This window comes from Gymnoscopelus microlampas (assembly GCF_963454915.1).
Source record: "Gymnoscopelus microlampas genome assembly, chromosome: 5".
NCBI classification, from domain to species: Eukaryota; Metazoa; Chordata; class Actinopteri; order Myctophiformes; family Myctophidae; genus Gymnoscopelus; species Gymnoscopelus microlampas.
In genome coordinates, this window is record NC_139942.1 from 39,104,641 (window position 1) to 39,119,341 (window position 14,701).

Genomic DNA, 14,701 nt, shown 5'->3' on the forward strand with positions numbered 1-14,701 from the left:
ATAAGCGGAATAAACAAAGTTGTCTTTAAAAACATTTACTACATCGTTTGCCAGTGTTGGCTTCTGCTCTGCTCCAGCCCACTGACAATGCCCAATCACAGAGAGTGTTGATGTCCCAACAATCTTCCAAGAACTTTGAGCTTTATATTGGATGTTACCAGAAGTATGAGGTATTCAGTCCTACTTCAAACATTAACAAATTGACTACACCTCAAGAAAAAAAATGAATACAGGGCGAGAGAATACGAGATGTTGGAGGAGATTCTGTGTGACTCAGCAGCACATGTGGAGACTTAAAAAGAAAATCCACCTTCTTTCAGCTCATGAAATGATCCTTGAAGTTGATATTTTCACAGGTGCAGCAAAGAGTAGCTATGCAAAAAGAAGCTTCATTGTTGCTCTCCCAGCCTCTACTCAGATTTTTGTGAGTGCAGTCAAGATAATGATTGTCAGTGGGATTTATTTCTCACCCACTTTTGCTGCACAATTGCACTTGTTGATTTTGACAGTAAACTTTGATGTCGTTGTTTTAGTCTTTTGAATAAAATTCCATTTAGTTTTTAGTTTTAGTCGACCTATATGTATTTTGGCTGGCCTTGATGGCGTTGAAATGCCTGATTTATACGCTCTGTGCCGAAAATAGTGAAAAAGTGACCCAGCTCTGCTGCAATTTTTCATTTTGGTGTTTTTAAAATGTAGGAGTTGGGTTTCATTTTGTGCATTTCTCTATTAAAAGCTCTGGGTCATTCCAGGTAACTGGTTTTTGAAGAACATAAACAACAGGAAATGTTCTCTTCCTGACAGATCAATGAATGACTAATGCATGCCTGGATTCTGATTCATGCACAAATACAGTACATGGTGTAAACAGAGGTGTGCATGCTTTTCACCACGTTTTAATCCAATGTTCTCTTCTGCAAACATGCTGTCACGGTTTGCCAAATGGTGCTAGGGTAACTGAGGAACTGTGCCTGTTTGTCTCCCTGGCCAATATTTTGGGGGATAACTTGGCCAATTCCCTATTTTACATTTTAAAATCCATTTCTAATCACTCATCATGAATGGTTGATGCATTCTTAGCATTCAGTGTAAAACAATTACAATAGAGAAGAAGATGCATTTTGCCTCTGTTCCTAAAACACAAGATGCTGTGCCAGCTAGCCAGCCAGCCAGCCAGCCAGACAGCCAGACAGGCAGGCAGGCAGGCAGGCAGGCAGGCAGGCAGGCAGGCAGGCAGGCAGGCAGGCAGGCAGACAGACAGACAGACAGACAGACAGACAGACAGACAGACAGACAGACAGACAGACAGACAGACAGACAGACAGACAGACAGACAGGATTTGCACAATTTCTCTCTGGAAAAATAATGCAGCCAAATGCTTGGCATAATAATTGGGCAACGGGCATAATCATAATAATAATAATATTCACTCATCTTAAAAAATCATATGCATGTTTATGTGTTGGATTGGTGTATTTGAGTTCTTTTTTTTTTTTTTTTGCCTTTTTGTGCCTTAGCCAGTGGCAGCTAACAGGTATACATTTGTATTGATTTCGAATATCAATCAATGTGTTCTTTTTCTTTGTGTATGACTGTACCTGTTAGGCAAAATGAACTTAAATTACATTTAAAATATATATATATATATATATATATATATATATATAAAACAAATTAATAATAATAATATGTGAATAATAATAATACACAAAATACAAAATACATTTTAAAATGTCCCCAATAATGGCATGCCAAAACAGGCAGGGACCAGAATATGACAGGGTAGCGCGCTCAGAACGTGACGCCCCCGTCGGTTCCTTCTTACATAGCCTTGACGTCCAGGCGGAAGTGTGACGCTCTTCCTAATATAGCAGCGTGGTGAGCGTAGCGTAGCGTGTCTCAAGGTTGAAGCCGGGTGAAGGAGCTGACACTGACCATCAGTCAATAAAACCTCTCTCTGGCGTGGACGGAGTCCTCAGGACCTGGACATCACCGTGTGTCTAACATACTGACCATAAGGAGAAGGTAGGGCTTATATTATGATGATATAGAAACTGATCCGATTCATGTTTAGCGTCGCATCGTGGATTGAAGAATGTATCGAACACTAGGCTATACTTCTAATGGTAGAATAAATGACTCGATTGCGATCACGTTTCGCCAGAAAGTAATAGCTAGTGATAGCTAATCTTCTAGAAGATTCATTCCACAAATGCATTTTTTCCCCCTAGATTAGTCTAGATTAACATATTCTGCATTATGCATGCATACGTGACTGACTGAGATCGACCGTTATTGAGCAGGAAGCACACATAGCCAGGTGGTTTGTCACGTTGCTTAATATGTGTGGGACGCCATAGCCCGGGACGCGTGTTGTCACGTCCGTCTTTTCATATGAGTTAATGTTGTAGCTATTTGCTATTTGCATGCTGGGGACAGGGCAATAGATCCATGAGACAGGGCAATAGATCCATGATGACACACAGGGCAATACATCCATGGGACAGGGCAATACGTCCATGGGACAGGGCAATAGATCCATGATGAGACAGGGCAATACATCTATGGGGGACAGGGCAATACATCCACCATGGGGACACAGCGGTCATCCACGGGGGCAGACAGAGGTTACAGTGTCACTATACTGTAGGTTGACCAGTGGTTCTCAAAGTGGATTACAGGGACTCTGGGTTCCTTTTAGTAGGGTCTAAATGTGACCCTTTCAAGTCTGTTACTCTGACGGTGTACAAATGATTGCATTTGGTTGCAATGGTTGCATTTGTTCACTGTCAGAGATGAGGGGAGACCTTGACATTTTTGAGAACCTTTGAGGTAGACAGACAGACAGACAGACAGACAGACAGACAGACAGACAGACAGACAGACATGGCCCACACAGAGAGTCATGTTTCTTGACCTTGACTGACTGACTAGCAACACGAATACTACACATTACTTACTGTGTGGAGATAAGCTATCTTTACAGCATTGTATAGAGTGTGTAGGATAACGCCCTGGTCTGGTCTGCACCGTTTCATCATCAGTATAGATAACGTTGAACTGCAGATGAGGTTAATGTTGTTGGCAAACAAATTGCAAAATAATGTGAGCCTCGTTGAGTTGTGGTTAATGTTGCACCTTTGCCCCTCGCCATTCTAGATGGCCAGCCATTATGGTCATAGAGTTACTGTAACTCTAAAAGAACTTAAAAGGGATAGTTCACCCCAAAATGACTTTTTTTCTATCGATTAGTCACCCCATGGATACTTGAATTCATATATATATATATAATATAATATATTATATATATAATATTTTTGTCCTAAGCCAATAATTTGATGGCCAGCAGACCGGTAGGCAGCGGTTTCGGTAGGAGACACAAAGGAGACTCTTTGTGTCTCCTACCTGAACCGCTGCCGGTCATCAAATTATTGGCTTAAGAGTGCGACAAAAACAAAAAAATATCCATGAATTCAAGTCTCCATGGGGTGACTAATTGATAGAAACATTTGGGTGGTAATTCGTGAACTATCTCTATAATAGTTAGTCGAGATAATTTCCTGGAGAGCTACATATCACTTTAACGAGATGGCAGTTGGAGTTGTTATTTAATAAAACGTGCTATACTGTATTACTAAACCATGCAGTGTGAACTTGAGGGTACTGTCTGTAGTGGTTGTGGCCACTGTAGTGGTGTCGTGCCCAGATGTCCCAAGTGCCCACCTATCCTGTTACCGTGTCATGTCCTCTCCTTGAAATGCTTTGCGTGCTCTGGTTGTCTAGGTGACCCATCCAGAGACAATTTACATGAACTATTTTAACCTCGGCCAGTCACAAGCACAGCACACGCATATAAACAACACCAACAACTGCTCCACTTTGGTCTGTAAACCTGTATTTAGAATAGGCCTGCCAGTCTTTGATGTTGTCTGTAGCATAACAGAGTTATTGTCATTAATCCAGCTTTCACTGATTCTTTCTGACTGGCCTGAGTAATGGCAGTATGTGATGGTAACTGGAACCCTGTTCTTGTATTCTTGTATTTGTTTTACTGAGCTTAAGGTTAGGAATAAAGTTACGGCATAGTTTTACTGAGGTTAAGTTTAGGATATATACCTGGTGGCGACCGTTCTGAGGTCGCCAGATTTGACCCGGGGCGAGCGTTCTGCGTTCTTGTATCCTATCATGTAATACAGCAGTACTACAGTATGTACTAGCCCTGCCTATGTCTGAAGGAGGGAGCCACATTTTATCTGATCAGTTAGTAGTGGGGCCCTGATGGGGAAACCACAGTTATAACTTAATGCGGATTCGGTGCATCATGAAAATCTGCAACAAAGCCAGTTTAATTTGGTGTTATTACTGTCCTTTGGATGACGCACTGCACCGACCGTAACCATACTGTAGTGTACCTCATGTTTATGGTTGAACTGTACACACTACTGTGCCATTATAGGCTTAGCTCTGTGTAGAGTAGACATGAGTTGCATGCCTCACTGCCTGCTATGGGCCGTCTTTCCCATGGGTTGCTTGGGAGCTTTGGTCAATGTGACTATCACATGATTTGCCACTGCACAATGACTCCTACATGGTCACCCCCCCACCCCCCCCCCCCCTTTATTCCATGACCACCCGCCTCCATCTCCGCTGCGTGCACAAGCTCTCTCCTTTCTTTCCATCTTTCTTTTCGTTGCCGTCTCTCTCCTCCTCATCGCTTTGATTTTCTCTTTCATGTTCTCTCTCTCTCTCCAGTATTAATTTCTACCTCCTCACCTCTCTCTCCCCCCATCTCCGACCTCCGTGCCTCTACCCGCTTCTCCCTCACTATAACAAAGTCTGTTGGCAGGTGTTCTTCTGTCCAAAGTCTATAAGATCAGTCTGATTTATTGGTTAGTGATGAAAAGTTATCACGTCAATTCAAATTGTATTTTTTATTTAATTGTTTCCATCACTTAGTCACTGGTGATACTGATAATGACATGATGATATTTGTCTTACTGTGATCAGTTGGTGTTTAGAGTTGAAACTGTGTACTGATCACTGTAGATAGACGGTATAAATATATTTTCCAGATGTACAGTACATATTCAGATGATCACTGTTGAACGCTGGTAGACACTGTACATAATCAGTCTAATAATCACTGTTGATAGACTGTTTATAGGCTTACAGTATTCTTCATTAGTTAAAATCATTGGCAATGGATATTCATGCATTTAGTATTTACTGTACATTTGTATTTGCCTTTGAGACAGCTAGGCGGGAGTCTTTTCCTTCTACTCTGGTCGGTCTTTAGTCTTGTCAATCTGCGGGTGTGCGAGAGTTTTCCTCGTTTATGGTACACTACAGTAAATATGAATGCCGAAACACGTGAAGCTTTTCCCCTCATGGCTTATTGTATTGTTTAACCAAAATACTGGTTAGTGTTGTTTTTTTTGAAGAAGGTGGTTAACCTTTTGGTTAGAAGGGATTTCTTTCTTTGCTACAGCTTGCTATTTGTTTTGAGTGAGCCAAAGGTCATAAAGTTGGTAATAATAAATATACTAACATTTCCTTCCAAGTATTGTTTACCAATACCTGTCTGTCTATTCCAGTGTTAGGCAAGTGGTTTTGTTATGACTTGTTTAAATGCATGAGTGAACTTCTATGATGAGGTTGCACTGTATGTTCTTTGAATTTTAGGAACATCAGGCCTACAAAGGCTTTAAGTCATAGTTTAAACTTCATGTTGAGGATAAGGTCCTTTTTAGCAATAGGTTACTTTTTAAAAACAATAATTGTTATGAATGGATATGAGAGGTGTTAAACTGAGCCACTGCCAAGCCATAACTTGTAGTAAACGTGTTTAACAGCTTTTTCAATGTGAGGATTGACTAATGATAAACCACCCTGACAGCAAGCCATGATGGGTAAGAAATTAGGTTGTGGTTAATGTCACTGTCACAAAGTGTTGGGTGCTTGGCTATAGGCCTGCAAGTTGCAACTATCAATTGTTTTCTTGGATCATTCTATCAATTACTATTTTGATGAATCGAGAAGCATGATTTTATACTGTATATCAACAACTCAACGCAAAAACATCCGCATAACAGGTCTGATTAACAACGTAAGCCCTATTTTATACTTTATTGTACAACGGTGTCACACACAAATAGAAAAGTAGCTGATCTCTAAGCTAACAACGCATTGCAATGCGATGCTTAGTGAGCTTGTAGATCTGATATTTTTGCATTTTTATTTGTATTGAGTATTTTTTTGTGAGATTGTAGATCGACTATTTTCCTTTTTTTGTCTCTTTCTTATATTAGTTGACAATTTGGCCAATGTTTGACCAGTTTTTATATTAGTATAGTTTGTTGATTACTTTTGACGCTCTTTTTGCTGTTCTTTATATAGGCCTACAGTGTTTTTTTTTAATTATAATCAATTAAATTGATTAACTGTTGCACCCTACTTGGCTATTATCAAGTGAAGGGCATTTTGTAACTCTAGCTGACCCAATGACTGAATTCACAATCGTTAGCCTGTGTTGTAATGCTCTGCCCTCTTGCCCGCATGTCAGGCTGGGTCTATTTATGACGGTTACTAGGGCTTTACTTGAGCCTGTAGCTGTCATTGCTGCCAACTCAGTCACTCTCCATCTTTGAAACAAAAGAAAAAAAAAGAAATTTGGACGTTAATGGTTTTTAGTTTTGTTAAGTCACTCACTGCCTACTATATCTTGAGGAAGCTTTGGAAGGCTTTGAATTGGTGTGACTAATGGCTGTTGATTTTGTAGTATATCTGACATTGGAACAAGACTTGGCCTCTAGTTTGTATGTTAATCTTGTGTTCATTCTTATCGCCGCGATCCAGCAGCGCAATTGATGATGGGTTCACTTAGATTTTGAGAAATCTCATGTGCAAAAGATTTGACCTATGGGTGGTGGTGCTAGAGGAAAGGCTAACCAAAATCAGTACAGTCCAATGACTTTATCCTGGGGAGCATAAACTTTGTTTTGACAATAATGACATGTCGAAAATAGGGAAGCCAGGTAAGTGGTTGAGAGTTTTTCCGTAAGAGTAGATTTGAAATGACATTTATTTGAATAAATAATATTAAAACATGACAACATTAACAAACAGTGAACATTGATCTTCCATTCTGTTTCGTGGATATCACATTTATAAAGCCATGGTCAATTGTTAGCTTGGTTAGCTAGTTAATGTCTAGTATTTATTATAGTGTGGGGGGGAAAAAGACCTCCTTGACCCGTTCCATTAGCTAATGTTATACTAAACTGATTTATGATTGCAAACGTAGTTAAACTATCTATACTAACTACAAGATAATATTAAACAACTAGCAGTCGACGGCCTGTGTCTCATTTCGCTTGTTTCCTTCCAACATGAGAACACTTGAATGAAACTGTTTATAGGGAGGGGAGAGTACATACCTACTTCTTAGGTTTGTGAAACAGTAATTTTGCACCAGATTAATCCGATAAGCTATGAATAAGATGCATAATATTATGCAGCTCCATATGACTGTTAAGATCAAAAGACAATTGAATGGCTGCCAGTGCTGTTATTGCGTCACCACTCTCGGAGAGGGGAAAAAAAGAAACAATCTGGTGCAATGCTTGGCTTTTTTTTGGACAGGTCCAAGTATTTAACAAGCCAGCTGATGGATATACAGTACGTAGTCGTAGGCATGTAGTCGTAGGCATGTGATGGTGACGTCGTCTGCAAAGTTGAGTCTATTGGCATCTGATTCCAAGGGTCTAGTGATGTCTGTCTTTGGCAGACATACTGGATACCAGTGTAGCCTAGTACTGTACCACTCAATGAATGCTGAGGAGACCATGGCAGCCATATGCATGTGTGAGTGTGCTGACTAGTAGGGTGTAACACAAATTCGGTCTCACTATCTCCCTCTAACACACGTGTCTTTGAGAAACATTCAGTGTTGATACAGGACATGCCTCTTGATCGCTGTCCAGATTCAGTTAAGGTTGTTCATTTAAGATAACGATTTTGGCTCAGACTCAAACCCTATAGTGTGTGTGTGTGTGTGTGTGTGTGTGTGTGTGTATATATAGTATACTACTATTTGGTAGCGTGTGTAGCTGTATTTTCATTTAACAATGAATGGGCAGAGAGGAAAGCAAATGGTACACTCATTGATATGGTTGGGTAAATAAGGTAAGTAAGGTGACAAATATTAGAAAAGTTTTACTGATCCCCAGGGGGAAGTTAAAGTAATACTAGGTAACCTTTTCAACAAAACTAAAGTTAAATTGTATATCTTTTGTGAGTGGCAAAAGTTTCACAACACCCACTCCATGAATTTCACCCCTGAAAGCCTTTTATTTATATATTTTCTATTGAACGCTGTCAAGGTTGACTTTCCCGCGAAAATGACGTCATCTGGCCGGAAAATGGAAGCGGAAATGCACCGGTTTCCTGTTTGGCCAGGAACTACCGCGCTATTAACAAAAAGGAAACTCACGCTGATTTTAACGAACCACTTGATACACTTCATCATACAACCAATAGTAAAAATGGCCGATGTACTGTACTCAACTATTTTCTCTCTTCTTAAAAATTCTGAAACCTTAGAAATCTTGTGAAAATGTTTGAACATTTGCCTATAAGGACATTGGAGGTGCATTTAAATGTAGGCTATGTTTTCCCAGTAGGAGGACACACACTAAAGGAACTCACAAGAAACTAGGTAAAGTCTTAAGGCTATTCACGTCTTTCTCCTTGTCATGTCTGTTTTGACTCCTATGAAGACACAGTAGCGTTGAAATGAGCCGGTTTGTAGAGATGATAAATAATGGAAAACATAAAATGTATGCTTTCCCAAAAGGACACATTAAAAATAAGTCAGAAAGTAGCTGGCTTATGAAATATTGATAATATTATAGGCTATCATCATACAGTGATGGAACACTGTTCTCCAATTGTAGTTTACTCGGCTGTTACAGAACCAGTTTCTCTTAAATGAAAGACTAACTAAGCTGATTAAAGTATTAACTGTGCTAAGGCTGGGTATGTTTGGTATGTAAGAACATAGATGTAGGCCTCCTTGCATAAAAGAACACTTGGAATATTAACCCAGTAAGACCCTCTTTTTTTTAGCAAAAAAAGCATTAGTTTATACATTTAAAAAATAGCTTATAAACTATTCAAAAATTGCAGATTTACAAGCTCATAGCACGTCACTTCGTGCCACGCTATGAGCTTGTAGATCTGCTATTTTTGAAAAATATTGAAAATCTGTGCAAATCTTTGAATATATAAATTGTTTAAAGCGAACATTTTAACTCAAACCTTTGCTTCTGGGGGTCCCTGGAACAAAATATTTTGAGATGGGGGGTCCGCGGCCAAATGCATATCATTTTAGGGGTCCTTGACATGAAAAAGTTTGAGCACACCACTGATAAAGCAACATACGTTTTAAAAAGAAAAAACGATTTAGAAGACATTTTGTAGACTGGGCCCTCAGGTCTTAATGGGTTAAGCAGCTACGGCAGGGTCAACTTCATTAATATAGTCCTCACCACTTAATGTCACATGGTGAGGCCGTGAACACACTGATAACAAGAGTGATCTGCAGATGAAGTTGCACCAAAGCTTGTGTTCACTAAACTAAACTAGTTGACCCTTTAACGTACTTGGTGCCGTACTGATGGTAGGCTCATTTGCTTGTCCCTCCACAGCAGTGGTTCTCAACCTTTTTCAGGCCGCGACCCCCCCCCCAAAATAATCATATTTGAACTGGGGACCCCCCGCCCTAATAATCACTTGGAGATTAGGAGTTGAGACATTACATTTTCGGTTCCACAGATAAATATTGTTAAAATGCCAGATCTACAAGCTCACAACGCCTCGTGAGATTGTAGATCGGCTATTTTCATTTTTTTTGTCCCTTTCTTTTATTAGTTGACAATTTGGCCAATGACCAGTTTTCATAGTATAGTTTGTTGATTACTTTTGATGCAGTAATGCTCTTTTTCTGTTCTTTCTCTTTAAGGTATTAAAGGGTCTTAAAAGTCCTTAAATTGTCACTTCACTGTCATCTGGCGACCCCCACCCCCCAAAAAAACAGTACTCCACAGGATAGTGGCCGTGTTTTGGCTATGCAAGTTGTGCCAGGCTGGCTTCAAGGTTACATATGTCAAGTGGGCCTAAGGGCTAGTCTCGCGTGGCCAGACCGTTGCCTCCCACAGTTTTCAAATGCTTCCAGTCATACTGCATTGGGAGATTGTGGAATAGCTGTCTGGCTACGCGAGACTACCTAAGGGCTAACTGAGGACAAGCTGGCTTCTAAAGTTAGCTACATGCTGCTCAGAATAGCCAAACCCCCTTTAACCACTCAAGCCCCGAAGATCTACCATTTTTTTTTTCTTAAAATGTTTGAAACAATAAAACAAAAATTATGGATAAATAAATGTGGGTGGGGTTTGGGCACCTGGCCTATTAGGACTAGGTTCTTATCGTTGCTGTTGTATGAACATGATGTGAACACCCTTCTGGGCCTTAGTCTATACAGGACATTACATTGACAGTTTGATCAGAAATCAAATCATTGTAGTCCAGGGTTATGTGTCCCTCTATATCAGTGGATCCCAAACCTTTTTAGCTCAAGACCCAAAAGAGAGATTAGACGTTTGCCCGGGACCCAAACCTCTTAAACGTATTATTATTATTTATGTTTTGGAAATTATTTGATTGCATTTCAGTTTTAATTGATCAAAAGTTGTGATTTTTTTCTGTATTTTTTAAAGATCTTTTGAAATTATATACTGTACGTATTTTTATGTAAGGGGATATTTACCTGCGACCCATAAAAAGTGTTTGGGAAACAGTGCTCTACATGGCCTTGGAGTTCACTGAGGTTGCAACACTAGAAGGTTTTGCCAGCATGCAGTCTGCTCTCACTCTTATGCCATGTCCTGTTAGAATACTCCTCCCATTGGAGTAGCACGTGTTTCTAGAGGTCATTAAGAGGTTTGTGTGTCTGCAGCAGACTGATCAGACGGTCTAATTAATTGTGATGTTTTTATTTATTTAAATATTTCTGTATTAGTAGTTAGACAATGGACAAGCGATGACCGTATAAAAGAGAGAGAGAAATATATGCGCAAACTGTGTCCAATTAGAACACAGCATTTTGTTTGAACGTCAGCCCACTGAGCCAACACAATGCCCTCAGTTCAGCAGTGGCTGCGCTCCACTGGCATAATGACTGGTCAAAATTAACGAGGATTCTCTCTTCTCTCACAGATTTATTTAGTCCAAAGTTCCAGAAATGTAGTAGTTTAGTTTTTATGCCCGGTAGTCTTTAGTCCTCCATAAAAAGTTCATTGTTAATAGCATTTCGATTGGCCTACTTGTGATTGTTGATAAGAACAGAGGTGTTTGAATAGATGTGAGACTGTTTTGTTCTTGTGAAGGTCAGACCAGGGTACAGAACATAAATACTGTTCAAGCTGTCAAGGGAAACTGCTGCTACTTTACTTTTACAGCCGGTTTCACACTTGATTTCAGAACTTTCAGAATCACTTTATTGCCAGTGCAGTATGTAGGAAATGCAGGAATTTTGGGCATAATTTCGTTGTATGAAAAGCTTTTTTTGTGGGGAGTTGTGGGAAGAGAGTAGAGGTTAGAGGTTACAGCTAGGGTCGAGGCTGAAGGTGTGTGAAACGTTTTATGGGAAGGCCTGTTTTAGAGGGTTTTTATGGTCATCACGGTCAGAGTGCACAAGGGTTATTTGCAAAGGAGTGGAATGTCTGGGACATCATTTGGGCGACTTGTTTTTGATGAATAGGTTTACTATTTCCCATTTTGCGTAGGAGGACAGGCCATCGAACAAATAATTTAACCACTTGAACCATAGCGTCCCTATTCTGTGCATGTCATAATAGGCGAACATTCTGCAAAAAAAGCAGATCTACAAGCTCACAGTCTCACACCGTAGCACGATGCGTTGTTAGCTTGTAGATTGGCTGTTTTCGGCAACGAGATTTGGTGTAGACGGAGTAAATAAGGGGGCCAAGGATAGAGCCCTGGGCGTGGGTGACCCTGGGTAAAGAAGTATATAGGGTTTCAGTGGTTAAACTTTCTGTAAAGGAGAAGTGCAACAACTATTGTGCATTATTTTTGTGTAACACTGTGGTTGTTGAGTTAAACCAGTAAGACCTGAGGTCGAGGCTAAAAATAACTTCTGAAACAGTTTTCTGAAAAACGTATGTTTCTATATCAGTGGTGCTCAAACCTTTTTCATATTAAGGACCCCCAAAATTATATGCATTTGGCTGCAGACCCCCATCTCAAAATATTTTGTTCCAGACCCCAGAAGCAAGGATTTGAGTTTAAAATGTTTGCTTTAAACATATATTACTGTATATATTCAAATGTGAGCTGTGAGCTTGTATATCTGCTATGAAAAATTGTGACACACACACACACACACACACACACACACACACACACACACACACACACACACACGGATGCTTTCCTTGTTTCGATGGGTTAAAGATGTTACTTCCCTTGTGCAATTTATTAAAATAGTCAAGTGAAACTATAATTGCACACCTGTCACTGGAGTTGTAACTGCAGTGTGTGCATTTGCACACGCTTACAGAATCCTCTCACTTAACAAGGTCCGATAAACTGAGATAGCAGTTGTTTTAACTCCGACAGTGTACAAGTTAAGGGTCCATTTGTACACTGTCGGAGTTAAATGAACACTAAGTATTTTTTACAGCGTATAGATTGGTGTCTCAGAGATGAGGAATTGTAACAAATTGGGGGTCTGTGTGTGGCCTAATGCATATCAAACTGGGGGTCCTTGTCCTTGACATGAAAAAGTTTGAGAACCACTTGCGTATAGTATTTGTGTGGCTTGAAGCAGCACGTCCCTGTACAACCTTCTTCTCACGGCATCTTTACCTGCACCGCTCTCATGACACCGGGCAGGCGTTATGAGATTTCAAGAAAAATATACAGCAGTTTTGCATTTCAGGTCTCTTCTCTTTTTCAATGGAAGCCCCTGTTTTCCTTGGCTCATCTGCTGAATGGAAACCCACGGGGGGAAGTTGTTTTTTCTGTCATTGTAGTCTCCTGGCTGTGTGGACTTCACATGGAGGCATGGAGTCTGCTTTGACTTCAAGGCGCTGGAAACTGGCCTTTTGTGTCTGGGAACAGTGCTGCCTTTCTAGTTTGACACCATAGGAAACCCCATGGATGTTTGGACAGGAGCGGGGCGCACTCTTTGGACACCCCGTTATTCCTAGAAATGAAATGGCATATGAGCGTGCTGTATGTCAATGAAATGTTAACCACTTAACCACTTATAACCCTATTGTTGACCTTTTCGGCCTTTTATTGATAGTACACAGTGGAGATGGACAGGAAACAGGGAGAGAGAGACTGGGAGTGACATGCAGCAAAGGTCATCAAGATAGGGATTCGAACCATTAGAGAGCCTGTATGTGGTATTCGCCTGGACCGCTAGGCCAGCAGGCGCCCCCAGGTGGTTGAGTTTTGGCCTTGATCTTGACCCCTTCACTCAATATTTTTCATGTTCTCTTTTTCAGACACTGAGAAGCAACAATGGACCAAGCAAGGTCAACAATATCCAAAATTGTGAGTATACATTTAAATTTCAAAATGGTGAGCTTCAGTTTGAAAAGCTGACCTTGCACTAATGGAGTCATTTTATCTCAGTATTACTGAGTCTTAAAAATAGTGCTACTAGTACTATAGTGCTGCTATTCATCAAGCAGTGGCGGGCCGCCACCCCTTAAATCCGACCGCCACAGTATGATTTTTTCTGTATAGAAAAAATTATATCAATGCTCAAATGCTCTCAGGCAGTATATTTTCCTAAATCTGGAGACAATTCATATGTAAACTACACAGATTATTACTGTGCACATGTACTATTTAAGATATAAGACTTCCTGTTTGAGCATAAATATGCATTTTGAGAACCCAAACCCCCCCCAAAAAATGTGCATGCGCTCTTTGCACGCATTCGGCGCAGTCCTTCCCCACACTTTCAGCTTCTGGCTAGGGGAAACACTGACTTTACTAAGTAATTATATTAAAGCATTACGTCGTAGTCAGACTCTTAAAGCTTTAAATCATAATCAATTTAGGAAATGGCCAACTCAACCCAAATGTAGGCCTAAACATTATTGAAATTGTAGATGAGATAACAAGTGATCTGCAGCTGCTATGTTTTTAAATTGGGATATTACGGACCGATTTTGTTCGTATATACGGCGACGCCCAGCAAAGCCGGATGCCCCACGGTGGATTCGAAACCACAACCTCCGTGGTGGTGGGGGCCGGAACTTTACCACTGTGCCACCCGAGCGCCGCACTAATGTTGTTGTAACATACTAGGCAGGATGTCAATACTTATTCGGATGATGGGCGGGCGGTACAATTGTAAAGTGACTATCCGTCTGCGCCTACAGTAGGCTGCTCACAGCTCGATCGCGAGTCACAGTGGAGTTATTTCACGCACACGTTACAAGAATACGGGGGAGAAAGAAAGCTCGACGACAGTTTATTTGAACTCAATACCAGCTTATACTTCTGTGAGTACGAGTGCTTTATTTACTTCGCAACAACCTGTAGACAATGTGCCATCAATCGATCTTGCTACTGTACTTATTTTTCCTGTTTGTGTCTGGC

At 40.5% G+C, this 14,701-nt stretch overlaps 1 protein-coding gene across 2 annotated transcripts in view; it reads left to right on the forward strand.

Annotated features, from left to right (window-relative positions):
- Positions 1-1,871: 1,871 nt before the first annotated feature.
- Positions 1,872-14,701, forward strand: part of LOC311046053 (transferrin receptor protein 1-like) — a 28,240-nt gene continuing 15,410 nt past the window's right edge. The window contains exons 1-2 of one of the 2 annotated variants that reach the window (XM_084058157.1): positions 1,872-2,026; positions 13,594-13,642. In XM_084058157.1, the coding sequence (XP_083914283.1) occupies positions 13,610-13,642 (33 nt within the window). In that variant the 5' untranslated portion in view covers positions 1,872-2,026; positions 13,594-13,609. Of the gene's footprint in view, positions 2,027-13,593; positions 13,643-14,500; positions 14,605-14,701 lie in introns of those variants that run through there. The other variant, XM_084058158.1, reaches the window with a different exon arrangement.